Below are 25,339 nucleotides of genomic sequence, written 5' to 3'. Positions count from 1 at the left end.
AGAAGAGGTCGTAGTCATACATTTTTTTCTTTAAACAAGTTTGGTATTTAATTAGGTATGTGGGAACTAGAAATTAGTCCACTACTTTTTGTGCATTTGGTATGTTTACCTGAAGGTAATGCTTTATTTGGCAAGCCTAATTTGTAGATTTCATGAGCTTCTTAGAGCAAATAGGTTAGGTAGATTTTGGTTTTATTAAAATATACAAGTCTATAATCTTACCAGCTTTTTAAAAAATGCCTCACAAATCGCAGACTGATACACTAACAACAACACTTACCTTTTAGGATGTTTCCTTTTCATGCATTCTTCTTTTCCTCCTACACCCACAAGGGGAAGTGAAATTTTATCTAAGCAGTTTGATAAGACCCACTGTGCTCACTCCTGCTTTGGATGCTGTCCAGTTTCTTGTTTTGGTAGATAGAGTTGAAGACAAGCAGCAAGTTCCAGGATACTGCGGTTTAAATATCAATGGATGGCAAATTGGATGTAAAATTGATTAGATTTTCTTGATAAATGTAATCAAAATTATTTTGAAGTTCATTTTATACCAAAAAAAACCCCAACAGAATTATAGTTTTGTTGGCGAGATTAAAAAGGATATTGTTATTCTTCCTCTTGCCTCGGGGTAGGAATCATCTAAAGATATTTGGGAAAAGCTTTCTGTTCACAGTGTCCAGTTTGTACATGATACCTTCCTCTGGGTGTCACTTATTGATATTTGGAATTGTTATTTTACAGCAGATGTTATGTTTCCCTTGTTCCCTACTTACTATCCATTGATCCTAGAAGAAAGTCTTCCCTGCCAAAATGAGGTGTTATGAGGCATTGTATTCTTCTACCCCTTTTGGGTTTTATTGTCCATTTCTTGGCCATATTCTCTGTATGCTTTCCATTAGTATTGCCTTTATGTCTTGTTTGCATGGCTGCCAATTTGTTTCTGTTTTCCTGCATCCAGGGTAAAGCAGTCCTAACTAAAATGTCTAAGTGGGAGGGCATTTTAAGGTATTCCACGAGAGTTAATATTGTAAATTTACTGTTCTTCCAGTTGTGAAATCATATACTGAAAGTGAACCTTTCTAAGTCATACTGATAACGCTCCTGAATTACACCAGTTTTGTTACAGTGACAGTGACAGGCACTGCCTGGCCGCACTGGCGGCCTTACTGTCTTCTGAAAAAAACAAAACAAAAGCTCATCTGCGTGATGTTGTCTAGTAGTTAGTTACTGTTCATGTATTCCCAGAACTTCCCTAGACATTTAACAAGGAAAGTGAAGCAAATAGGTTAGCTCTAGTCACGGGTTATCCTTAAAAGCCCTGTGTTGGTAAATGGGATAAGGATGGGGAATCTGCTCTGTCACTGGTGTGAGCAGCTCCCTGTGTTAATGCTGATCAGCACATCCTGTGCCACTGAGTCTTAGAGAGTTGCCTAGACCTCAGGGAATATGCTGGGAAAGAGATTAAAATATAGTTGGGAAATATTGAACAAAATTTAATAAAAGAAGTAAAAATATAGACCATAATATTAATATGGTTTTGAAGTCATTATGCTGCGAGCAGGGATCCTTATGTACCATTTAGTGACCGATTTCTCTTTGAGTTTGATGCCGCTGACCTGGAGGCCTGTGAGGTTGTGACCTGACCAGAATCACATACTCAGCACGAGTCAGAGCTAGTACTTGAATCCTCCCCACACCTCACATTCCTCTTTTTTGACAGATGACTTTCTAGACAATGAAGAGTTCTTTCCACAAACTCTAGATGTAGAACAAATCTTTCTGTGTCATGGAAACTATAGCAGCCCCAGCTGTTTGCCATTACAGTGAAAAGCAGAACCTTGTGTGATAAACCAGCTCTTGTCCTAAGTTCACTTTGATCTTTCAGGTTTTGCTGCCTTCAATTGATTTATAAAACATTGAGAACCGTGTCATCAGTTTTTGTGCTGCCAGAGTGCAAAATGTGTATGAAGCCATGTGGAATGCTAACATTATTTTTTCTCTTTAAAAGAAAAGTACTCCATTGCCTGTAGGGTATGTTTTAAGTATCTGTCCTTGGGATGCATTTTGAAAATATTTTCAAATTAAACTGGTAATAGTTTAATCCTTCCTGTAAACTTTTATATTTCTATATATAGCAGTAATAGTTTTAAATAATGTTTAAAAATATTTGCATAGGTATAGAAAATGCTCAGTTAAGTAAATTTTCTCTTGATCAGTTGAAATCTGCAACAACTCTTCAACGTCTAACCCTACAAAGTTGCCTAGAACACTTGAGGTTGTGACTTGCTTAGTGTCAGACAAGCCTATATATGTGTGAGACTCAGGACTTAAACCCAAGTTTTCCTAACTCTTGAGACCAGCTCTCTATCCACTACTCCTTGCTGTCTTTTCTAATAGCATAATTTAATCCTTTGAGTACTTTTGATTTTACTAGAGTTACCAGGAACAGATATATTGTCTGAAAAACAGACAATTACATTAGCCAGAGCTCCAATTTGTATTTTATTAAAACTGCAAATAATACCAACTATTCATAATTTTCCATTTCCAACATTAGAAGTACAAGTGTTTTATAAACATTTTCCTATAAACCCTTACATGTTTTGTTTCCTAAAGCAAATACAAAATGGAGAGAATTCATGGACAAAGTAAAAGCTGCATGGGATTCAGAACAATACTGTGCCCTATTAATAAATATCTATGTTGATTTCTAAAAAGAAAAAAAAATTAGTTGGTGGTAGATCTCACTAATGTGTTTTAAGCATTTACTTCAAATGCTAGGATAAAGGTCCAAGGAAGGAAAGATCATTTTCATTAAGAGTGAAAGATTTTTTAGACTCATTACAAACATCTCTTCTGAATGATAGAAGAATTTATATCTATTACAATATGTATTACCATGACCTGTATTTATCATATAGAATCTAAGGATGAATGAAATTATATCTTGTCAAATGTTCTAAATTCTTTGGTAATGGATGCCCAAAACTACAAGACCATAGGATTATTGTGATTGGTATGCTGTGTGTCAAATTATAATTTTGGGAAGTCATACTTCCAGTCATCTGTTACCCAAAGTAATTAGAGTGAGGAAATATTTAAGAAGCCTTTCAGTTTTCGTTATCTGACCCATAGGGGTATGAACCCTTCTTTATACACTGAGCTTGTTCACTTAGGAACAACAATCTGCCTAGGATAATTTATAGTATTCCTTCCCCTTGTGACTCCAGATTCCATTAACTAAGAGATTGAGCAATGTAGCTCTATTTTCTATGGGTAGAAGAGCTTTAGCATTATGGTGACCTTTGGGTATGAGCTACCAGTAACACTTACTTATGAGTTAGAATCTCCCAGGGAAAATGCAAAGCCTCAAACCATTACACCCTGACACATTCCTCCTTTCTTTTTTTATAGAACTCAGCATTTATAGTTATGTACATTTCTAGGATTTATAACATTAAAAAATGGCTTCTGTACAGAGCAGCAGTTATCGCTTCCTGACCCCCTGCTACTGTTTGTATCAGCAGCAATTAAAATTTGATTTACTAATCCCTCATTGCTGCCTCTCCTACTTGTTATTTTTCATCTTCATGGAGCTTTAGTGCTGTTATAACAGAGCAGCACCTCCTCAGCCATCTGGCCCAGGAGAAGAGGCACCTAAACAAAATCATCAAAAACACAGAACACGAATGAGCATGATCAGAATACTATGAGATGTGAAAAACAGGAAAAGGCGGAGAGAAGAGAGCCAGGAATGCCAGCCTTTTTGTTTCAAAGATGAAAGCAGAGTCCAGGGATGTTTGAGTTGAAGGCTCTCCCTTTGCTAGGAAAGGATCCTCCCTTTGCTTTCTAGAAAAAAGTAATCCACATTAAAGTGAGTAGTTAAACATTTTCCAAATCTGTACCAGAGACTGTTAACTAAAGGAATTATAAAATCATTGAAGTCTTTGTCTTATCCTTCCATATCCTTGGGAAGTATGCCTGCATTTGATTAGGAAGCCTGCTGTTTCTTCAGGAAGAGACTCTACATTCATGAATTATATTCATATTGTCTTAATGAACCATCACATCGAGGTTGCTTTTGAATGTTGTGCCTATCTGTGAGGAGAAGGCATTGTGTTGGTATCCTCAGTGCCAGAAATTACTGGGATTATTTAGTGCCTGTGTGAATAGATTTGTAATCAGCAAAATCATTTGCAAATACATGGCAATTGCTATTCAAATGCTACTAACACAGAAACTGAAAAGAGCTTTTTTTTTCCTTCAGGGATAGGCAGTCCTATGTTGGCTCGTTTTGCTGAAATAAGTATAGCCAAACTAACTTTTCCTCAGTGCTTTGCAGAGATTCTTAATTAAAGGAAAAATAAAAACAAAACACAACAGTTACAGGAAGAATACGACTAATTAACTTGATTTTTGTCATTGCTTGCCATGGCTTCACCTTTCCTTCTATGTATTGCTCTCATGCTTCCTAATGCCCTAGCAGAATGCATCGACAGATCGTCGAGGAGAGTGGGAAATCCAGCCCAGCCGGCAGACAAATACCTCGTACCTGACGTCTCACTTGGCTGCAGACCGGCATGGGGGATCCGTGCAGGTATTGCCTTTATTGCCTTTTTCTGACCTTCCTAGCTTGGCTTTGGGAATGTTGGCATGCTTCTGAATCTCTTCTGTCTTTGGAATGGAAACTCCTACCCAAGGGTAAGCTGTTCTTATATTTTTGGTAGAACTATCGATGCGCTAATTTTTGGCTTAATTGAGCTTACTGCGGTGTTGATCTCACTCAGTCATCATCAGGGAAGTGTAGGGATGTCAGTAAGCAAGTAACGTACTTTTCATTTCAAATATTATTTTCTGATTGACTTAGTTTTGTAACACAGAAAGATAAACTACATGATATAAACTATATAATCTGCCTTCAGGGTAGCCTGACTGTTTAAACTAAACATGTCTAAACTAAAAAGACATTTGAAGGTTAAAGAGTTGAATTAGTGTTAGCCAGTGAGAAACTGGACTGAGAATAGAGAACCTTGAATACATCACGATGGTGTAAGACGTAGCCCCAAGGCAACCTTAGGGCACATTAATACTTATAAGTAGTGTTCACTGGTTAGATTTGGCCAGAGGAGATTACAGAAGGCTTGTTCAGCAATGATTATGCTAACGTGTACTCTGAGAATATGCCATTGGTATATCTTTGAATAGGCATTTATTATCCAGAAGAGATATCTCATTATATTTCTGATGTCATCTGAGTTACCTGGATTCCCTTTTTCCTCTTGAGTACTGAGAAGACCAGCTCCTCAAGTTTTCTTTGTCACTGATTAAAATTAACTTTATTTCCTATCTTTTTCTCACATTGATGATTGGCCACATTGGTTGCTATATACTTGCCTCAAGGAGGACCTGCTTGTAGGAACCCCATCTTAATATATTTTGTGTTTGATATATTCCAGAGAAGGAATAATTCAGTTTGGAATTACGTTTTTGTCCTTGACATGAAGTTGGGAATGCTATAGTACATTCTCTGTAATGATTTGATAGATTGACAGAACTATGAGGAACACAAACTCTGGTGGCATGGGTAACACACAATTTGATGAGGTTTCCAAATGTGGAATTTTAATTTTTATATTGAGTTTATTTTATATATTATTTTCCTCTCCCCCACCTCCCCATCTCCCAAAGAACAAACTCCCACCTTTGATCCATAAGAAGAAAGGGCCACTAAGGTTCATCTGGCACGCTTGGGTTTGTGCTTGTGTCTGGTACTAGTTATCTTAAACTCATAAAAAATAAATGTATAGTTCATTATTTTGATTAAAAAATACTTGTTTTAAAAATAAAAAATGCAAGAGGAATATCTAAACAATAAGTAGTTCAATTTTTAAAAGATTCGCAGTTTTAGTAGACTGTAAGTTCAACATGATTCAGTAATGTACCATGAAATCAAAAACTGATTTATCTTAGATATACTAATAGAAACATAGTATTCATAACGAGTGAAATTCATAGTCCTGCTTTGTGTCGTCTGCTCTCGTCAGACAACATCTGGAATACTCTCTTCAGTTTTGTGTCATGTTAAATGAATAATAGTAACCTGGAGCTTACCAAAGGTCGGTGACCACGACAGTGAGAGAACTCAACACCAAGCTACATGAGGATCAGTGGTAGGAAAGGGGGGTTCTTTAGCCTGTAGAAGAGGAGGCAGAGCAGTAACATGATAGCTGTCGTCAAGCATTGCAAGGCCTTCCACACAAACTTGTTTTGCTTGGACTCAAATGACAGGATCTAGGAGCAGTGTGTGAAGGGTGTAGAGAGGCAGAATTGGACTTAATATGAGAAAAAGCCTACATAAAAATTGCAGTTGTTCATAAATGCAGTGGGCTGCCTTTGGGGAGGTGAGGTTGCTTTACTGAGGATGGAGACCAAATGAGCTCTACCCATTCACAAACTTCAGAGGTTCCTTCCAAATTTGAGATGCTCTGATTCCATAGTTACAGTGTTCCAGACCCAATTCTGGCAGCACTTCCTCAGCAATATCGTATCATACTTACTGTATTTCTAATATTGTGGACAAAAAGATTCTCGTCTTAATCCATCAACCCTGAGCCAAGACCATCGTGCCACTGTCTTGACAAGTACTGCATTGCTCAAAAGCAGTGTCTCCTGGCACAGGAGTAATAAAGTGATTGCCTGACTAGAATTATATATCCCCAGATATAATCATAGTTTAATGCCGTACCTGAAGAGGGAATAATATCTAATAGGGCCTCAGCTCCAAATGCTGCTCCATTTTAATAGTCTGGTCTTCAGAGTTCCTGGATTTTGAAAACTGTTTCTGCAGTGCTGCTGTGTAACACTATGTTGTTTGGTCCAAATTCTCAGATTAAATATATTTTGATATTCTATAAAATTGTCTTACTTTGAAGCCATTTTAATTAAATTACCTAGTTAATTTCTTATGAATCTTACTGAATAAAGCAAAATTGTAGAATTAAAAATTATATTTAGCATTTAGATTGCACTTAACTATGTAATCTTTCATATCCATTAATCATTGCTGTCACATAATTGCAGTGACTCAGTGAGTTGAGTATTGGTCACATTCTCTAAAGAGGTGAACCAAAAGTATCAGCAGCTGTGCTAATGAGCTTAGCCAAGTTAGTCTTTCTGAGCCTCGGCAGCCTTGTTTGTCAGGTGAGGGTGTTGGTTTTCCAGCTCCCAAGGTCTTTGCTTCTGTGCGTAAGAAAACAAGTTAGTATTAAGAGCTAGGGAGTCAAATTCTGACTGTCATGAGAGTAGTGCTGAACTTTATCCCCAACTCTGTGCCTGCCTTTATAGATGCTCCTTTCTTATCATTAAATAATACTTGCTTCTAAGAGTTTGGAGAGCCCAAAGAGAATAAAACTTGTATTTTAGGATGAAAGGTCAAATGTTACTTCATGTTATTCATATCCTTTACCTATGGATAATTTGATGAAATATAAAATTCTCTCTTAGTCCTGTATGAAATTTAACTAAGGGAAAGTGAACTTAACTACAGTACTGATTCTTCAGAGAGCAGTAAATGGCAGTGTGCAAATCAAGCAAAAAAGGATAACTAAAAATAAGTTCACTCTAGGAGTTATGACTTAGAAACTCTACATAGCGAGATGATTCATCACCTTTCTCATCTTACTTTCCATGTACGCAGTGTTTCATAGTTTGTCAGAGCACACATATGTGCAATAGTTCCATTTAATCTTCACATCAACCCTATGAGATAGTCAAGGCAAGTATTATTATTTCCATTTTACAGAATAGAAAACTGAAGTTGAGAGGATGAGCTTTGCTTTTGCTCTCAGTTGTAGTAAATGGCGGAGCTCTGTCTTAGAACTAGACTATGTGACATTTAACTGAGTGTCTTGTCTACTGAACCATTCAAACAAGAGTTGTGAGTGGGCATGCCCTCTGCCAGCTTAAAATTATAGAGTGTAGGCTCACAAGGTGGCATTTAGTGTTTATTGACGGGGTGAGGGGGATGGGACTGTGTTTTATTTTTTATTACATCCAAGAAAAGAAATCTTCATTTTTGTTCCATGGTTTCCACTGACTTGCTTGTGCCTCAGTTTCTGTTCTGTTTAATATGGGATCAACTCCACTTCAACTCCATTCAAAGATATATTAAGTACTTGCTATGTACAAGGCAGTATTAGGCATTGGAAGCACATAGCTTTCTAAAAGAGAGTTCCTGTCCTCCATTGCATTAACATGAAGTGAAGGCTGTGGAGAGGCAAGACCACCAGACTAGGGGCTCTTTTCCCTTCTACTCTCTTGTATTGTAACTTTGAACCAGTCACTTCATCTCTCTGGGCCCCAGTTTCCTCACCTGCAAAAAGTGAACGCTGAAATGCTCAGTCCTTTACAGTTCTAATAGCTTCTAGTCCAGCACATAGACTTGTAACACTGGTGTTTCTACAAGCTGCTTTGGAAGTGCTTTTTTTTCTAAAGCTCTGATACTCACAGAAGGAATTTATTAGTCTTCTCACAGGAACACAGTTAGAATTTTACCATGAGAAGCGTGTGGAAGGGCTGAGACATGAGAAAATGAACCAGTTCTACATCAGTATGAAGAATCAAGCAAGCCAAGCAAGGTTCTTCAGATTCTGAACTGTTTTTAAGCATTTCAGGAATACTCTAGGATGCACTGTTTTCAAGTACAGGTTAGACTAGATACCTTCTGAATCCCCTTCCAACTGTGATAGTCTTAGGATGCTGTGATCTTAGTCCCAAAATCTCTGAAGTGCTTTCCCCAGGCAGTTTCTTGTAAGGTCTGTTCTTAGCTGTGATGTCTTTTAGCTGCTGCAGATGACTTTTGTCACTGGTGAGTATGGACTGCTACAAAGTAACAGCCACTCTTGTTGTTCTTGGGAAAATGATACAAGATTTATGCAGTAGTTTGCCTAGTATGGTCAAAACAGTGCTGGGTCACAACCACAGTTAGCTTTCTTATATTAATGTCACATATTTTGCTAGCGTTGGGATAATATACCATGATAGCAAACTCACTCCTCCCTTCCCCCTCACCCTGCAGTCTTCACTCCTTTTTCTGAAATGTTTATTTTTCAGAACATCTTTACGTATGTCTGTAATGAGAGGTGTTCAAAGAGCATCTTAGCTGGTGTTGACTTGCCACTGGAGCTTTATAATCCCAGGGTAGGACTGCAGGTGGATAAGGAGTTATAGAGCCATTCAGCTCCACTTTGCAGTTTTTCCATATCCTTCAGTCATGATGTCTGAAGTGGTAAAGAACCCAGAGGATCCAAGTTAAAAAGAACGAAACCTATTTGCTGCAAGTAGGAGAGGTATGAGTAATCAGATATTTATCCATATGGGCAAGATGGCACAAAACTGGAGACATATGAAAATTAAGGTTGGTTATTGGGAAGATATGAAGAGTTGTACTATAAGTCTGCCATTCTAGCAGAGAAGACACAGAAATGCTATTACTTGAACAGCTTCAAAAGGAGCTGGGCAAAGCCCCAGAGAAATTTTTGAAGAAAATTGTATGTGTGTGAATATATTGTTTCTTAAGCATATAATTTTTTTCTTTGTTATAATGTTTCTTGAGGCTTGATTTTCAGTTTGCTGAGTCCATGTAAATGTAGCTTTATAAAGTGAAAGAGAGAAATCAAGGTTGATTTAACCTTTAGAGAAAAACTATGATATTTTTCATTTTCGTGGTTAATTAGAACAAACTTTCACTCAAGGAGGAAACTGGTAATTTGTTACAACAGCGGAAATATTGTTTAGGTTTTTTTTGTCTTCTCACGTGTTACACGTCCAGAAGCTTAAACATACAGTTCCTAAAGTTCCATTACTATCAACACAAAAAACTAGGTGTTCCAGGCACTGCCCAGCTGAAAGCCTGTCCTGGTACTTCTGTGTCCAGCCTCCCTGTAGGCTGCCTGCCCTCTGCTGCTATTAGGCAGCTCTGTGGAGAGTAGCCTCTGCCACACTCCGCCTTTCTGTTTCAGGTGGTGAGCTCAACAAACGGAGAGCTGAACGTTGACGACCCAACGGGAGCGCACTCCAACGCACCCATCACAGCGCATGCCGAGGTGGAGGTAGTGGAGGAAGCCAAGTACGTTCATCTTTCAGGGGGGCTTTTTGACCATGGATTCAGAATTGGTTTTTTCCTTTTAGCGTCCACTTTGAATACTTGGTGCTTGTTCCCATGGCCTTTTTTCTTCAGTCTTGCACTTGGGGGTTGGAGGGAGAGATGGGTACTTTTGCATGTTACCTTATTGCTGTTGCTGATCTTTTTTAGCTGTGATGCCTGCAGAATATCATTTTTGCCAAGACAATATATGGCAGAGAAAATTACTGAATCGAAATAACCTCCCTGCTTCATGTGCAATGTGTTAAAAAATGTTCCCCAAATTCAGATTGTTGGTCATTGTGATCTTAAACTAGGGATTCTACTGCCACTTCTTCCTTTATAAATCTTTCTGTATTCCCTGATCGAGTGTGGTATGACTATAACAAGGCAGATTATGTAAATAATCCCTGATTCTAGATGAAGACGAATCTTTGGAAGGGAAGAAATTTACAGTATGTCCCATTAATATGAGTTTTTGAGAGAGTTACTGCTTTGCCCTTTTTCTGCTTCTTCTGCATGTATACTTATTTCCCTTCTAGCATTTCCCCTTCTGCATGGTCCATGTTTAAATTCTTCAGAACAGGGGTATAGAGTGACACAGGGCAGGGGTACGGAAACATCTTTCCATTGCCTTGCTTCCTTTTCCCCATGAAAAAACAAAGCCAAGTTTGGATTCCACCAAGTGTCTTTGAGGGAGGTTGGTCCTTTGATTATTTCTTTATTTTTGCTGGTGCTGGCCAACTTTGAATGGAAACCTTTGAGTCCCTCTAGTGATTAGTATCCAAATGAATAATCAAGTTGGGTTGCTTCTCTGAAACAATGTATTAATAGGATCTTTTTGTCTTGGGTAGTCTTTTGGGCCCCTCCATAGCTTGGGTGAAAGTAAAGAAATAACTCAAACAGAAAGAAAAGCATTGACCTGTATCTGCTTTCTTCTCCCATCTTACTATGGGTTTAACATTTCCCTCTTCTGTTCTCATTGACATAGTTTGCTAAACAGATTTTGCTTTGGAAGTTGCCTTCTTTTGAATTCTAGAAATTGACTTTATTCTCAGTACGCAGAATTCCACTGAAGATGAATTGGGCTTCAGTTCTCCATTTGAGTGCCCCATCGTTGTCACTGATCTTTATATTCAGTTCACTCTGCTGCCCAAGGGTACCTGCTGCTTTTTCAGTTTATAAAAGGCACAATTGAGACAGATGAGGGATAGGGACAAGACCTGTGATTTCACTGGTAAGAGTACTGTCCCAGACAACAAAATTGCAGGTCCTATTCTGCAGAATTTCTAGGAACACTAAGAGATTGAGTGACTTAGCTAATGTCACACATCCCATATGTGTTGGAGACAGGCCTATAGCCAAGTCTGACTAGCTTGGAAGCAAGCTCTCTGTCCATTTCATCTTGCTGCCTCTGTAATTGACACAAAGAAAGCTAAAGAGAACAGCCAAAGATAGTTTTTGGTAGGAAACCATTGTCATGGTAAGGGACAATCTCTTTCTTCTCAGGAAATGTGCTGAATTTCCTTTTCACCATTTTTTCATTTCCCCTGCAAAGCTATAGTAAACCAGTATAAGGCAGTGTGTTTCAATTTGGACCAGACACTGTGCCAGTAGGATTGCCAACAGTGTTTCTCACTCCTGCCACCCCGATCCTCTACCACTTAGAGCACCTTTGTGTAGAAACAGCTTGGAACCAAGGAAGGAAGTAGAGAAGAAGGGAAAGAAGCAAGCATTTTATGAAGTGCCTACTATGCCAGGCACTTTACTAAGTACTTTACAAATTTTATCTCATTTGATCCTTATAACAACACTGGGAGAAGGTTTTCTTGTTATCCCATTTCTTAGTAGGGGAAACTGAGGCAGAAAAGGTTAAGTGACTTGCCTAGGGTCACATAGCTAGTAAATGTCTGAGACCAGATTTAAACTCAGGTCTTTTTGAATTCAGGCCCAGGATTTTACCCATCGCATCACCTAGCTGCTGTGTTTAGATGTGAACCCACATCTTATATGCTACATGTAAAGTATGATGCAAATTTTCTATGCTTCCCATAAATATAATAAATATATATGTCATGGGATGATTCATCTTTCACAAAGGAACACACTCATTTCATTACATTTTGGTTAACTTGTACATTAAGTGTGTGTATGTGTGTGCGTGTATGTTTTGCATATGTGATATAGAACTTCCCATACTAGACTTCCACAGGTTACAAAGATAGTTTGTGAAACCTTTTCTGAGACTTCCAATGAGCTATTCACTGTGAAAGGACTACTGTTCCTATAAGCACTATCAGAAATAGAGGAATAGATGATCCAGAGAATTAGCTTGACCACCTGAGATGGTGTGTAGATCCCCAGGTTTAAATTTTATTTTCTAGCATTTATCCAGACTTTTTTGAATTTCATATGCTAATCACTACCGTTCTAATGATATTGACCAGTACATCTTGCTTAACATAGAATGCCACTCTCTTAACTCTTTTTTTTGGTTTTCTGTAGGAAAATTTTTAGAGTAATTGTAGCCACAAGATCATTCTTCTATATAAGGTGATGCAGCAACTAGAATTGTTTGGATCACCCTGCATATTCCCTTAGTGAAGACAACTGTGATGTCACTTGCCATTCTTGGGCAAAGTGTAGATTTTGCTTTGAGTTGAGTTTAATGCTTTAGGACACTGGCAATTTCTAGACTACAGAATTTTGCCCCCAAACATTTGATTTTAGAATACTTGTCCATGTTACAGTATGGAATTGAAAGAAACATAATATTGCCTTGACTTTTCTTAAAAAAGAAGGGCTCAGATTCCTCCTTTTCCATAAGACACATGACATAGATACTGATTTGAGCATTCTTATAGGGAAGCAACTTTAGTTTGGGGTAAAATAAATGATGGTAGTGATCCTTGTGATTGACTTGCATGGAGTAGACATGGATCACTTATTTACAGAAAATAAGTGCGATCATTATAATTATGCTTCTAGTAGACTTAATCAAGATTAAGGCCCATTACCATCCCTTTTTGAGTCAGTCAGTTATCACTTACTTGAAGCCAGTTCCATCTGAAATCTTTTTCACATGCTTAGTGGGGAACCCTAACCCACATAAGTACCCATTGATAGAAAACAGAAAGGTGAGAAATTCCTATGCTCCATCTCAAAGTGAGCATAAAGCTAACCTGGTAGCATTTTGTAAGGTCTAAGAGTACTTATTTTCTTGTTGGGAGCCAGGAACAACCTTTGGACTTATTTGGTTTCCTCCAGGCAACACCACTTGCTCTCTGCTCAATAGTCTAGGTTCCCTTCTATCTCCCAACAGCAAGCTTTCCTTAATGGCCCATCCTGGCCTTTTCCTTCAACTCCTCCACTTTTTCCCCATCCTTCACTGAGATTCTACCATCTCAATGCTTGTTCCAGGTACTAATTGTCCATTTTCTTTAAAACCACTGACTAAGTAGCCTATGTCTCCCCCACACCTGCTCCCTCTTCCTTCTCCTGGAGAAGGAGTTAGGCTAAAGTCAGATGTGCACTGCATGTTTGCATGGCTCACAGTAACTCACTTCCATCTCACCTCTGTGAACTAATCTTTCTTTCTCTCTTTCTCTCTCTCTTTCTCTCTCTCTCTCTTTTCCTTTCTGTGTTTTTCTCTTTACACACTCTCTGTAGCTGCCTGAAAATGCTCAACTTGTGGTGAGTCCCTCTCTCCAGTCCACATGCAAGGGGAGCGGACCAGACTAGACTGGGATTGGCAAAACCAAATAAAAGTGACTTAGGAAACTGAATTGCTTCAAAATGCCACCCTGTGCCATAATTATCCTATCTGGGGAATTAAATCCACAAGGTGGGGATGGGGATAGACAAAGAAGGCCTACACCCAGAAATTAGGCTGTCCTGTGTATGCATTTAAAATCCACTCCCCCTCTCAAAAATTCTCACTCCCTTTCTTTTTGGCTTAGTATATCCCCCCCCCCCCAAAAGTTAACATGACCAGATAATGTCAGAAGGAGACGGACAGAGCTGGGGAGTCATAACTGCTAAGTCTCCCCCCAAGGGATTATTCCTCACAACAAAGGAATTAGAAATTTTAAAAAAGATGAAGCTGTGCCTAAATGATATGTCATGTTCTCTAGCATGAAAATCAAACTTCTTTAAAAAAATCAGTGGCTTCTGTTGTTTGTCAACCTGTTGTTTGCCAACTGGTTCCACCATCTAGGAGTTTGTGGGTTTTCTGGGTCCTTTGAGAAGAGTATGACTCAAGTATTGACTCTCTGAGGGATACCTACCAAGGGAGGAAAGGACAATTTCTTTAATGACTCCATCTCTATAAGATCACAGAATGTTTAGTCAAGAACTAATTCAGATGGAGTGAGCTGCTAAAATACTGAGCCCTATCTAGCCTTTTTGTACTGGGCAAAAAATCCTAGAATTTATCCTGAGAAGTAACATAGAATACATGAAAGGGGATATCTAAAAAAATATGGAAGTGCTAAAGAATCCATGTGTGGTGAGGAATGTTCCTACTGAGTGGTTGGGTGGCCTTCCTCCCTACCAGCCTTCTCCCTGGACATTGCCTGAGGTCCTCCCAGCCTCTCCTGAGCTTGTCTGTCTGTTGTAGTCTGGGGTTGTATCTCTTCCACATTGTCTGCATGCACAGGGGGTCACATTCTGTACAATGATCACACCCTATTGACTGCTTTGTTTCTGCTTGTGTTCAGTGACCAGTCTGGGCATCCTCTCCTGAACCCTTATTGACCAAACCAACTGAAGCACCATGTTGGCCAGGAAATAGAAAGAAAAAAAATCCCTTGAAGGGAAGGGTTGGGGGGGTAATAATGAAGTAAAAAATGGATCTTTTGAAGGTAGAAACCTTAATTCTGGGACATCCATGAGTGAATTTGACCCCTTACTCTTTTTTTGAGTAGATAAATGTTTGTAAGTCTGACTTTGTCATGTTCCACCTCTCCCTTGAGATGTCAGTCATATTTCCCTGAATCAGTAAATAAACAAATATTTTTGAGTACCTGTTGTTTACCCAACATTGTGCTAGTGCTGAGAGATATATGAAGAAGTAGGATACTTGCCCCTCAAGTCGTTTAGAGTTAGTTGCAAAGATATGTATGAATGAAAAGCCAGCCAGTGATATGAGTGAAAAAGTGTCAGAGGAAAGGTCCAGAAAGTGAATGCTATGGGATGTTAGAGGAGGGGAGAGGCCACTGGTTTGAGTGGGATTTCACAGAAAAATCAAAACTGGAGCTCGATGTTGAAAGATTTGTATAGTTAACGAGGAGACAAACTGTGGGAAGTATTCCCAGTCTCCATGGGAGAGTGGAAGTGAATAGAGTGAGTTAAGTTGAAGAATCATAGATTTAAAGCTTTGGAAAGGACCTTAGAACTCACCTCATTTCCCTCATTTGACAAATGAAGAAACTGGGCCCAGATAAGCTGTGACTTGCCCTAAGTGACACACACAGTAAATAGAAGAGTCAAGATTTGCTTTTTGGACTTCTCTGACTCCAGATCCATCCCTTTTTCCACTAAATCAAGGCTTGGAAGATAGGGGAAAAGCTTATTTGGGCTTGCAGTTGATGAGATTGCTTGGAGTATGCTTGGCATATTTAGAATTGAAAGCTGTTTATTCTTTGAGGCACAGAGAATTGATGTAGAGAGAATCCAAGTTAGTTTCCTTATTCTTTTCTGAGGCATGGTAATTCCTGCATAGACTGACTTGGTGATATCTAGTCTAAGAAGTAGGACTTCTCCACTGTCCTCATTAATTCCTTGGGTAGATGTGTCTACAAAAAATAAGAAAGGAAGAGAAAAACAAATTGTGGGGCAGTCTTCCATGGGTGGTGATGGTGATGATAATGTTGTATATATAGAACTTTGAGGTTTGCAAATGCTTTTTTGAAGTATCTCATTTGATCCCAACAATCCTGGGAGGTAGGTGCTGTTATTATCCTTATTTTACAGATGAAGAAACTGAGGCAGACAAGTTTGGTTTTTTTTAAAGTGACTTGCACTTTAAGGTCACACAGCTAGCAAGCATTCAAGGCTGGATTTGAACTCAGATCTTCCTGTCTCCAGGTCCAGCGCTGTATCCAATAAGAATTTAAAAGAAAAAAATGTGCACGTTGCATCTTCCTTAAATAGACAAAATTAATTAGATTGAGCACATCCCAGTTCCTTAGAACCATGTATTCAAATTCAGTGATTCAGCTATGCCGCTATCCTCTACAGGCAGTTGAATTTAGCATCAAACATTAGGTGATGATATGTGTGCCGGTTAGATGAAATCTGATAAACAATTTACGAAGTGACTTGTGTTTTTTCCATAAGGATAAAAACTGACTCAAATGTCATTAATCTCCCTGAAAGTCATGATTAACAAAGCAATTAAAATATCAACCCCTTACAACTTAAATTGCTTTATTTGACTGACTCCTAGATGGTCACTTTAAGTCCAGAAAGTAAATGCTAATATTTGTTTACATTCCATCTTGACATTTAATTAACCTTATAGTCAACATTGACCGAGCATTAAGTAATCAAAGGTTGTTTGGTCATTATTTCAAAACATTTATTAAATGCATATGCATCTATGATTTTCCAGAGGCTGTACTATCTGTCACCTATTAACAGTAAACAACACATGTCATTGATGCTACTTGGAGAAAGCCTTTTGGAAGAGCTCTAAAATCCTCTTCAGTTCTTATCAGTTTTTTGCTTTCAGATGGTTAGTACTTATCCTTGATTAATTATTAATTTCCAATTCTAAGAATTTTCCTCTGTTGAAGTTTTGAGTATCTCTTCCTTTGGGGGAAAAAGTCTTAAGAGGGTTTTTGTTGTTGTTGTTGTTTTTAACTGGGTTCCCTATGTGGAAACTCCAATTGGTGTATGTACATACGTATGTGTGTATATATAAAAATGTATTTTTCCTCCAAAAATCTCCTGTATAAAAGTGCAGCCTTAATGTTCTTTTTCAGTAAGTACTTATATGTACTTTTTAACTTTCAAAGATATCTAATTTTAGGGAGTTCAGCCTAAGTTCAGAATATTTTGAAGTCCTCTTTTATAGGAAAATTTGCATTTAACTTTTCTTTCCAAGGGGTCTGAATGAAAAACGGGGTCTTAACTCCTAAGAAGAAGTTAGCAATGATGGGAAAGAAGTAGCAGATGTCTGATTCCATTAACATTGACATTCTGAGCAATAAACCCCAAATTAAAAGCCTAAGAGAGCCACTCTTAATTACCCTTGAAGATTTTATTTATTAACAAGTCTGAATTATTACTGTAATATAACTTTCCCCCATGCCATGACTTTTCCCTTTCCTCTTTTTTCCCCACCTTACATTTTCATTTTCTGTGTTTTACCACCTGGAAGGAGCCTCCTCACCAGCCCCACTGGTGCTGCCCTTACCATCCCACTTCTGGACTTCTCATTCACTGCAAAAATAACTTTCCTCTTTGTTCGTGCAACAAGGAAATAAAGAGGAGTTAGGGGACAAGGGTGAGCCTCAGGCAAAGGGTATCTCATATGATTAGCACCATCAGTTGGCACTCAAGGGTTCAGCAAAGGAAGCTGGCCCTAAACTCAGCATGGTGTTTCACCCTTAATCCTAAACATGACCAGTTGTTAAACACAATATGGAACATCAGCTAAGTCTAGGGAAGGCTCTATTTTGCCTTATTCAGTGTCACTTAGTCATCAATTGTCAGACCAGTGATCCCTGAAAGACTTTAAAAGGTGTTATTAAGGCGTTCTTATTTCCTTTTTTTTTTCTTTGTTCACTATTAGTAGCATGCCCAAAGGCCCCCATTCTGAGCTGGAGCTTTTCCTGATCTCTCTACCAAGAGGTCCTCGGTTGTCCATTAGATTCTGCAAGAGCTTCAAGCATCTGCTTTCAGTGAGATTTGGGGGCCTTATGACATTCTTTACCAATGGTGCCTGTAGACGATCCTTGCTACCAGTCTGAAGAGTTTTGCTGTTCAAAGAAAAGATGCAAGCAGGGTGTTGTGATGCAGCCCAGCAAATTCCCAGGCCTGATTCTGTTACAAAGAAAATGCAGAGGGGTTTGATAGGAGAGATAGAATGAGGCACAAGTCTTTCCCTCCAGTTCCTCCACATTTCTGGCACTTGGTGGCCTACCTTTACATTAGTGTGGGGGGAAATAGATTGGGTCATTTCATTGAGACAGAGTAGCCATGTCTTCAGATTTCCTAGCAGATACCCATCCTGCATGCTCTACATGGCGGGCTCCCATCCCCATTGGCAAGGGGAGAGAAGCCCACCACTCACAGTTCAGAGGGGTAGCAAGTATCTATTGAGGCTCCAGGCTGTCTGCTGACTTGTACTGTCTTTTATGCTCCAGGTGCTGCTGTTTCTTTAAGAGGAAAAGGAAGAAGACTGCCCAGCGCCACAAGTGACCAGTGCCTCCCAGGAGTCCCCTCCCTCCCCCAAGCCCTGGGGACTCTTCAGTTGCACCTGCAGCTCCTGCCATTGCTCGTTAGAAAGGACTCCTCTCCGGGAGGAGAGTGGAAGAGGAGAGGGTGGAGATCAAAAACCAAAAAGAGAAGAAAACAGATGCCCCAGAGGAAGCCAACATGGGGTTGGCCATTGCTGAATCGGTTCACCGCTTAATTCCAAGCCGGAGGCTCTTGGTGGGATCCAGACTCCCGGCGGCTCCACCACTGCTTGCACTTGGGGCTGCCTAGTTGACTTTCCTTCCCATTGTTTACAGTGAAGGTGTCATTCACAAAAACTTGACTACTATTCTCTTCCTCAGTTTACTCCTGTGCTCTGCCTTTCCCTCCTCCAGTGAGAAGACTAATAAGTAAAGGCTTTATATTCTAATGGTAAGATGAGAGGACCTTCCCCAGACAGGGTAGGCAGCTAACAAGTGGGAGAAAGGCAAGCCTGGAGTTGGAGAAAGATTTCCTCCACCTTCCAGGTTCCCATAATAGAATTCCTCTTTTTGTTCATCTGTGCTGCCACTGATCCCTGATCTGGCCATAGGATGCTGGTTCCTTCCCTCTTTCCCTCCCTACTTGTGATGCTACACTGTAGCACACAAGCTGTGAGAAATTTGCAATCTACTGTCCCTGTAGAGTTGGTGTTCTTGGCTTTCTTGGTGAACAAGCGCTATTCTCTAAACAGTAATAGGACAGTGCAAATTGTTTTGGAAAAAGAAAAATTGACCTTATTGCACTTTTAATTTTTTAATAACATGGCAGATGCATATTGTGTCTGATTATTTTGGGGTTTTACTTTTTCTTTGTGGAGGGAGTGGGCTAGTGCAGCCACTGAGGGAGAAACGTGGGTCCAGAGAACATTCTCAACATAAGGATCTTGGTCTTCAGTACTCAGAAAAAAAAGAAGCCAAACCTCAAGCCATCTGAATCATCTCACTCAGATTGGCAAGGTCTGTAAGGAGCCATACTTGAATTTCCAGTCCTACTTCTCAGCTGGCGAATGTCCCTCCCAGAGCCTCGTGACCTGACAGTTCGATGGCCCTTGCTTGTGTGCACGTAGACAAGCTAGATTGGACTGAAGACTAACTTCGGGTAATTGAATTATCCTAGAGAAGCAGATGACCAACCTGGAAATAAAAAAAAGTTTTGCTTCTCATACAACATGGGTCCTGTCTGGCTAGATAACTGTGACTTTCAGATGACATTGGGGTAAAATTGAAATAAGTACTACCACACATTTCTGTGGGGAGAAAAACAAAAGAGGAGGAAAGCCAGCATGGCAAGGAAAGGAGTGGACTTGTTCTTTGCCTTCTGATTGTGGAATGAAACTGGGGATGTTTGTCAGCAGCTGAAACAAGGCCTGGTGTAGACTATGTCTGCTCACCAGGCTGCCCTTGCAGCCAGACTATAGATCGTGTGATCTGCCTAACACTGCTGTAAGCTAAGCCTGTGTACACCTCTCTAGGCAGGTCAATAAACCTAGCTAGCAGCAAGAAAGTGTTGGGAAATTAAACACTGGAATAAGTGGGTAAGGCAAGATCACTTGGGTCTGGAAAATCTTGGGGAAAAGGGAACTGTAGAGAAAGATTTTTCAATTGCTTTGTCAGTTTATACAGCAGGGATAACTATGATGGGCGGGGACAGTGAGCCTAGAGAGGGGACAGAGATCCCCTCCATGTAGCATGATAAGAAGCTAGGTCTCCTTCCACTCAGAACACTCTGCACACCGTCATTTCACGCTGACACGCCACTGGGAAGGGGCTCACCCTTCCACTTCCTTTGTTAACAGGGCATAATCAAGATTTAGGATTTTCATTCTAGATTTTCATTGGAATTCAGTGGCTTGTCCAGACAGTGATAAGAAAGTGATAAGATTCTGGCCTAGCATCCTACAGTGATTAACAGGGAGCAGAGGAATTATCTTTATCAGGGAAGAGTTTTATTTTGGGAAGGATGAAAGGGAGGGAAATATTCCCCTTCTTCCATCTTAGTCTCTTACTACAGAAGAGTTAGAGAGAGAGCTCTCTATGAAGGAAGTTGCCATCCCTTGTTCTTATGATTTTTATCACATGAAAATTCTGGTCTCCAAATTTTGGGTATACCTTTGAACTTACAGGAATGGAGATAATTTCTAGTAGTTAGCCATTTTCTGCTACCAAGTCTCTTGTTGCCTTACTTGAATGGAGCAGAAGCAGTGCTGGCTAGAGCCATAGTGGGGCTCCAGCTGCCCCAGGGAGACCCGGGCTGGCAGTTTAGCTTCACTGATGTCTTGTTTGTGTAGCTCAGATAGCAGTTGTGATTTTTCTTTTTGTTAATTTAGCAAGAAATCTTTCTATATGTGAAATGCAGAGAGATAGGGAGGGTCCCTGTTTCCTCCATATCCCCCAGAAGACTGAATGTTTGGGACTTCACTTCCCTGCCCTGTTATCTGGTGGTTACACCCCAGTTTGTCAGACTTATATATGGCTTTGTGCTGGTTTTCAATTGGTGCATATGCAATTCTTTTAACTACTCCTTCCTTGTCCCTTCCCAAAGAAGGGTCTGCCAAAAGGCACCCAGGAGAATTCTAGAAAAGGGGGCACATCCTAGAAGAACCTGGTGTGGCCTAGCAATCTCAACCCTAACCAAGTGCCTCTCACCAAAAAAAAAAGTAAAGGCAGTGTCCTAGCCTTGTCTGGCCATCAGGTGAACCCACCTGCAGATGTGTCTATGGTTTTTCTTGGGTCTTACATTTTTTTTGAAGGGATAGCTCTTGAAGGGTGGGACTTAGTAGCTGGAGGGGCTCCTTCCCAATGACCTATTCCTCTGATGCCCTCTGAAGATTTAGCTTTCATGAAAGAGGTGTAGAAATGAGAAGCCAGATCCCCAGCATCTGTAATGTTTCATGGCTGCCCAGGGCCTCTGCTACCATGACATCATACCACTGTCACTTGGAAGAAGCAGCTAGACTCAGGAGTTAAAGGGTCTTCTGATGAAAATCTGACTGTGGGAGACCTGCCTCCAGGAACAACCTTCCCTGCATAGCTAGAGAAAGAGTTTTCAGACAAGTTAGGAGACAGCCAACTGCATCTCCACTGGTGAAACAGGACTTCCTTTCCCTCCAACCCTGTGATTGCCTAACAGTGTGGCCTCTAGAAAGAAATTCTTAATGTGTTAAATTCCAAAACTGTTTGCAGTGATGATTTTTAATCTAATTCCATACTGCCGTAATTCAAATTTTAAGTCATTTTAATTATTCTCTGGCCATCAGGGATTGACCAAAAAAACCCATTTATCTTCATATAACTTTAAGTTCAGGAAACTTCCTTTGTTTACTCCTGCTAACCCTTTAATATTGTACTGTTGAAACTCACCTAAGCATATGCAGATTGGTGTTAGTTAAATCCTAAACAGATGGAGGTCATACTGGGATTCCACCATCTTTCCTAATCTTAAAACTCCCCAGTTATACCTGTGTTGACCCCAAGGAGGCTTCACTTGTTCTCTCTGAACCATGTAAATGGCTCTATCTTTGTTTTGGCCAAGTTTAGGGTATTTCCCCCATGTTTGCAGGGCAGAGTTAGGAACTGTGTTGCATCCTAAGCATGAAAGATGCATTCCATCACCACTAGCCCTGTCTCCAGATCTGCTCTGGAACTTCCAAAAGATGAGGCAGATTCTCATTTCAGAGTACCAGGAGACTGAGCAGCTTCTCCCTTTGGCAGTCAGCTTGCTTTTGTAATGGCTTCAGGGAACATTATCTGACTGCTCTTTGTCTAAGGGGCCAAGGAAAAGGTAGAGTGTGTGTGCTGATTTCTGCCCACCTGCCTGCACGCAGAGAGCTGACTAATGCAGGGGCAGGGAAAGCCACAGCTTATCGGGAGGATTCCAGCATGTGAGTAGGGATTGCTTATTTATTCTCAGTATACTTGAAAATGCATTAAAGCATCTGCTGCCCATTAGCCAGAAAAGGTATCTCCTTTTAAAGCAGCTTCCAATATAGCTAAATGGAAAAGTACATATAATGCTCATTCAGTGTTGATTCTCAGTGTTAGTAACTGCTTTTTAACACCAGGAATATGCAGCACTTGGAACATTACTTCAAAGTGGTTACTAAGGATCACAGCCTTAATTTTTTTTTAATGTAAGACATAATCCCCTCCTCTTTGCCCAGTGAGCATGGCATGCATTTCTTAAAAGCACTGCTTCCAACAGATTATCTCCCAAGAGGAACTTGTCTTCCCCTGCTCCCATCCCATGTACCTCTATGCCCAGGCATGCACATACTCTAACCCTCCTTTGTTCCTCTCCTTCCACTATCCCTAGCCTCTTTTTCCTGCATTTCAGCCAGTTTTCCGTACAGGTTAGCCAGCCTGAGATGGCAGAGCAGATTGGCCAGGCTTCCCTGGGTTTGGAGCATGCGATGCAGCCTTTGTGAAGCAGTTAGAATCCAGCAAGGCCAGTACTGCCTCTATCCTGTGCTGCAGCTGCTGCTTCTCCCATGATTTGACCATAAGGGAATCATTTCATACCCAAGGTGAATAGGACCAAGCCTAGGAGTCCAGAGAGTTGGGATGATTGCCTTGGTCTCCCTTTCTGCTGTCAGTTTGTGCTTTAAAAAATAAAGGCGCTGCCTTGAAGGAAGCTGCTTTTCCACAGACAAACCAGGGCCCAGTCACCTGCACAGAAGCCTTATGGATGGCTCCTAGGCCCCAACTCCTAGGGGCTTCACCACGAAGGATCAGTTAGGAATCTATAAAGTGTGATTATTTTGATTTTATTTTTTTTTAAAGGAAAGGAAAATGTGGCCCTTTTGAGGGTACTTGAAGTTTTGAGCAGTGTTTTAACCACAAAGTAGGAATTTCAATGTATTTGATTAATTAAGCAGTCTTAAAACATTGGTATGTTTTCCTTAACTCCATTTCCAGATAACTGAGTGCATAAGAACTGGTTTCTCCATTGTACTCAAAACAGTAGCTAGGTTTAAATTCCACTGAGTGTAGACAGTGGAAAGCATATTTCCCCAAATCAACCAGGAAATCCACTCCAGTATTTGTGTATAGATCAGCCTGTGGAGGAAAAAGTGAATATGTATTTCATGTATTTCTAGTTTGATTTACCAAACTCATTGTTATAAAGAAACCTCAGTTATCTAAACAAGATGTTTTCTTTCACTCCAGTAAAATATCTGACGCCATCTTTGTCTGCAAGGTGTCACCTTAGAGAGGTGTCCCTGGTATCATATGGGGGTGGTCTTTAATCACCCTCCTGCTAATAAGTACCAGGAACGTGGTGATCTTCTACCCTGCCCCCCGCATTGTGCACATGACTTTTTCTTTTTCAGTGTTCCTCTTCTTGAGCTCTAGACCAAATCCCGGGTCATCTCTTGCACAGAAAGCCTTTAAAAGGTTTATCAGTCTGTTAGGAATGTCTCAGGAAAATGAGCCATTTCTTTGGGGGTAGGGAATGGAATTATATACCGATGTGTGTGTGTTTTATGTATATATTTCCTAACCCTACCTACTTACAGCTCAAGCTGCTCTAAACTGTGTTCCTGAGTATTCTCTGAAGAAATCGAATGACAGATGAGTGCAGCATGCTGATCCTGGTAAAGATTCTCATTTGTTGGACAGAAAGAAGAGTAACAGTAGAAAATATGTAGAGGATACCAAAAACTACTCTAACCCCCAATGGAAAATAATATTAAGTCACAAATTCCCACTGGATATATTGCAAGCTATAATTTATTATATTATGATTTTTGTCTACTTCTTTATCCTTTGCCCTTGTACTTTCAAGAGGGGATGTTGGGAATATCGATTGCAATTTTTTTTTTTACTGTAAAATGTATAAATCAGCTGTGGAAATCATTTTTTAAATTGATATTGTGTGGATGTGTCTGATTCTTGTTAAATGCCTTTTTTGAGTTTTTTATCTTTTATTTTAAATATGTAATGCAATATTTTATTCATAAAACCCTGGCACTGGTCTCGAAGCTCAGCTGTGAAAATGAAACTTGTAGTATTTTTTAACATGAATGTCAATTTAAAGTGTATTTGAAATGGTTCTACCGGGATAAGGGCTTATATACCACTGGGAAAAGCTCCTCTGAGGGGGGAGTGGCTTTCTTTGGAGAACATGGGTCCTGGATATCTTTGTCTCTGAATTGCCCATTTCCTAGGGCAGCAGGAGAAACACAAATGTGATCTTAAAGTACACCTCTTCCCCACTTTTGGGAGGGGAAGGGACTCAGTTTGCACCCTTTTTGTATGTAAAATAAAATGTCTTACCTTTCAGGCTGGTCCTATTTAGTTTTTCTTTTTCTTTTCTTTCTTTCTTTTGTCCCCCATTAGATTTCTAGGGGCTAACACTCAAGCCAGGACCAGCCTTGGTGTGATTTAGGCTCTCCACTCATCCCCCCACCCTGATGCTACTGAGACTCTGGCATTAGTATTTTCATTCCTTTTGGGTGAAGCCTTGTCCTCTCCTTGAAGTCCTATCCTATGCTTACTCCCAGTTGGGATATCACATGAGTCAGATCCCTTTTTTTTAGTAACTTCCATTAGTATAAAAGCTCCAGACTTGAGGGCAGGAGGCAGAAGCTGGGGTTGGGAAGTGGCAGTTGCACTGATCCAGGTTTTTCTAAGGTGGAGAGGAAGTCTGTTATGTGGTTTGAGAATACGAAAAGAATTGTCCTGTGTTGCCAGAGGCTCTGCACAAATTGAATCTAGTATGAACCATGTTGAG

At 40.0% G+C, this 25,339-nt stretch overlaps 1 protein-coding gene across 5 annotated transcripts in view; it reads left to right on the top strand.

The window, feature by feature from the left end:
* The window catches only part of CSNK1G1 (casein kinase 1 gamma 1), a 256,264-nt gene extending 231,378 nt beyond the window's left edge, over positions 1–24,886 (top strand). For 3 of the 5 annotated variants that reach the window (XM_072613617.1, XM_072613632.1, XM_072613624.1), the window contains exons 11-13: positions 4,487–4,597; positions 10,020–10,126; positions 18,514–24,886. In XM_072613617.1, the coding sequence (XP_072469718.1) occupies positions 4,487–4,597; positions 10,020–10,126; positions 18,514–18,568 (273 nt within the window). In that variant the 3' untranslated portion in view covers positions 18,569–24,886. The remainder of the gene's footprint in view (positions 1–4,486; positions 4,598–10,019; positions 10,127–18,513) is intronic. The other 2 variants (XM_072613645.1, XM_072613641.1) reach the window with 1 other exon arrangement.
* The last annotated feature ends 453 nt before the right edge of the window (positions 24,887–25,339 follow it).

This window comes from Notamacropus eugenii, chromosome 1 (genome assembly GCF_028372415.1).
Source record: "Notamacropus eugenii isolate mMacEug1 chromosome 1, mMacEug1.pri_v2, whole genome shotgun sequence".
In the NCBI taxonomy this organism is placed as follows: domain Eukaryota; kingdom Metazoa; phylum Chordata; class Mammalia; order Diprotodontia; family Macropodidae; genus Notamacropus; species Notamacropus eugenii.
The sequence above is the reverse complement of the archived record's forward strand: the minus strand, read 5'-3'. Positions and strand labels throughout refer to the sequence as shown.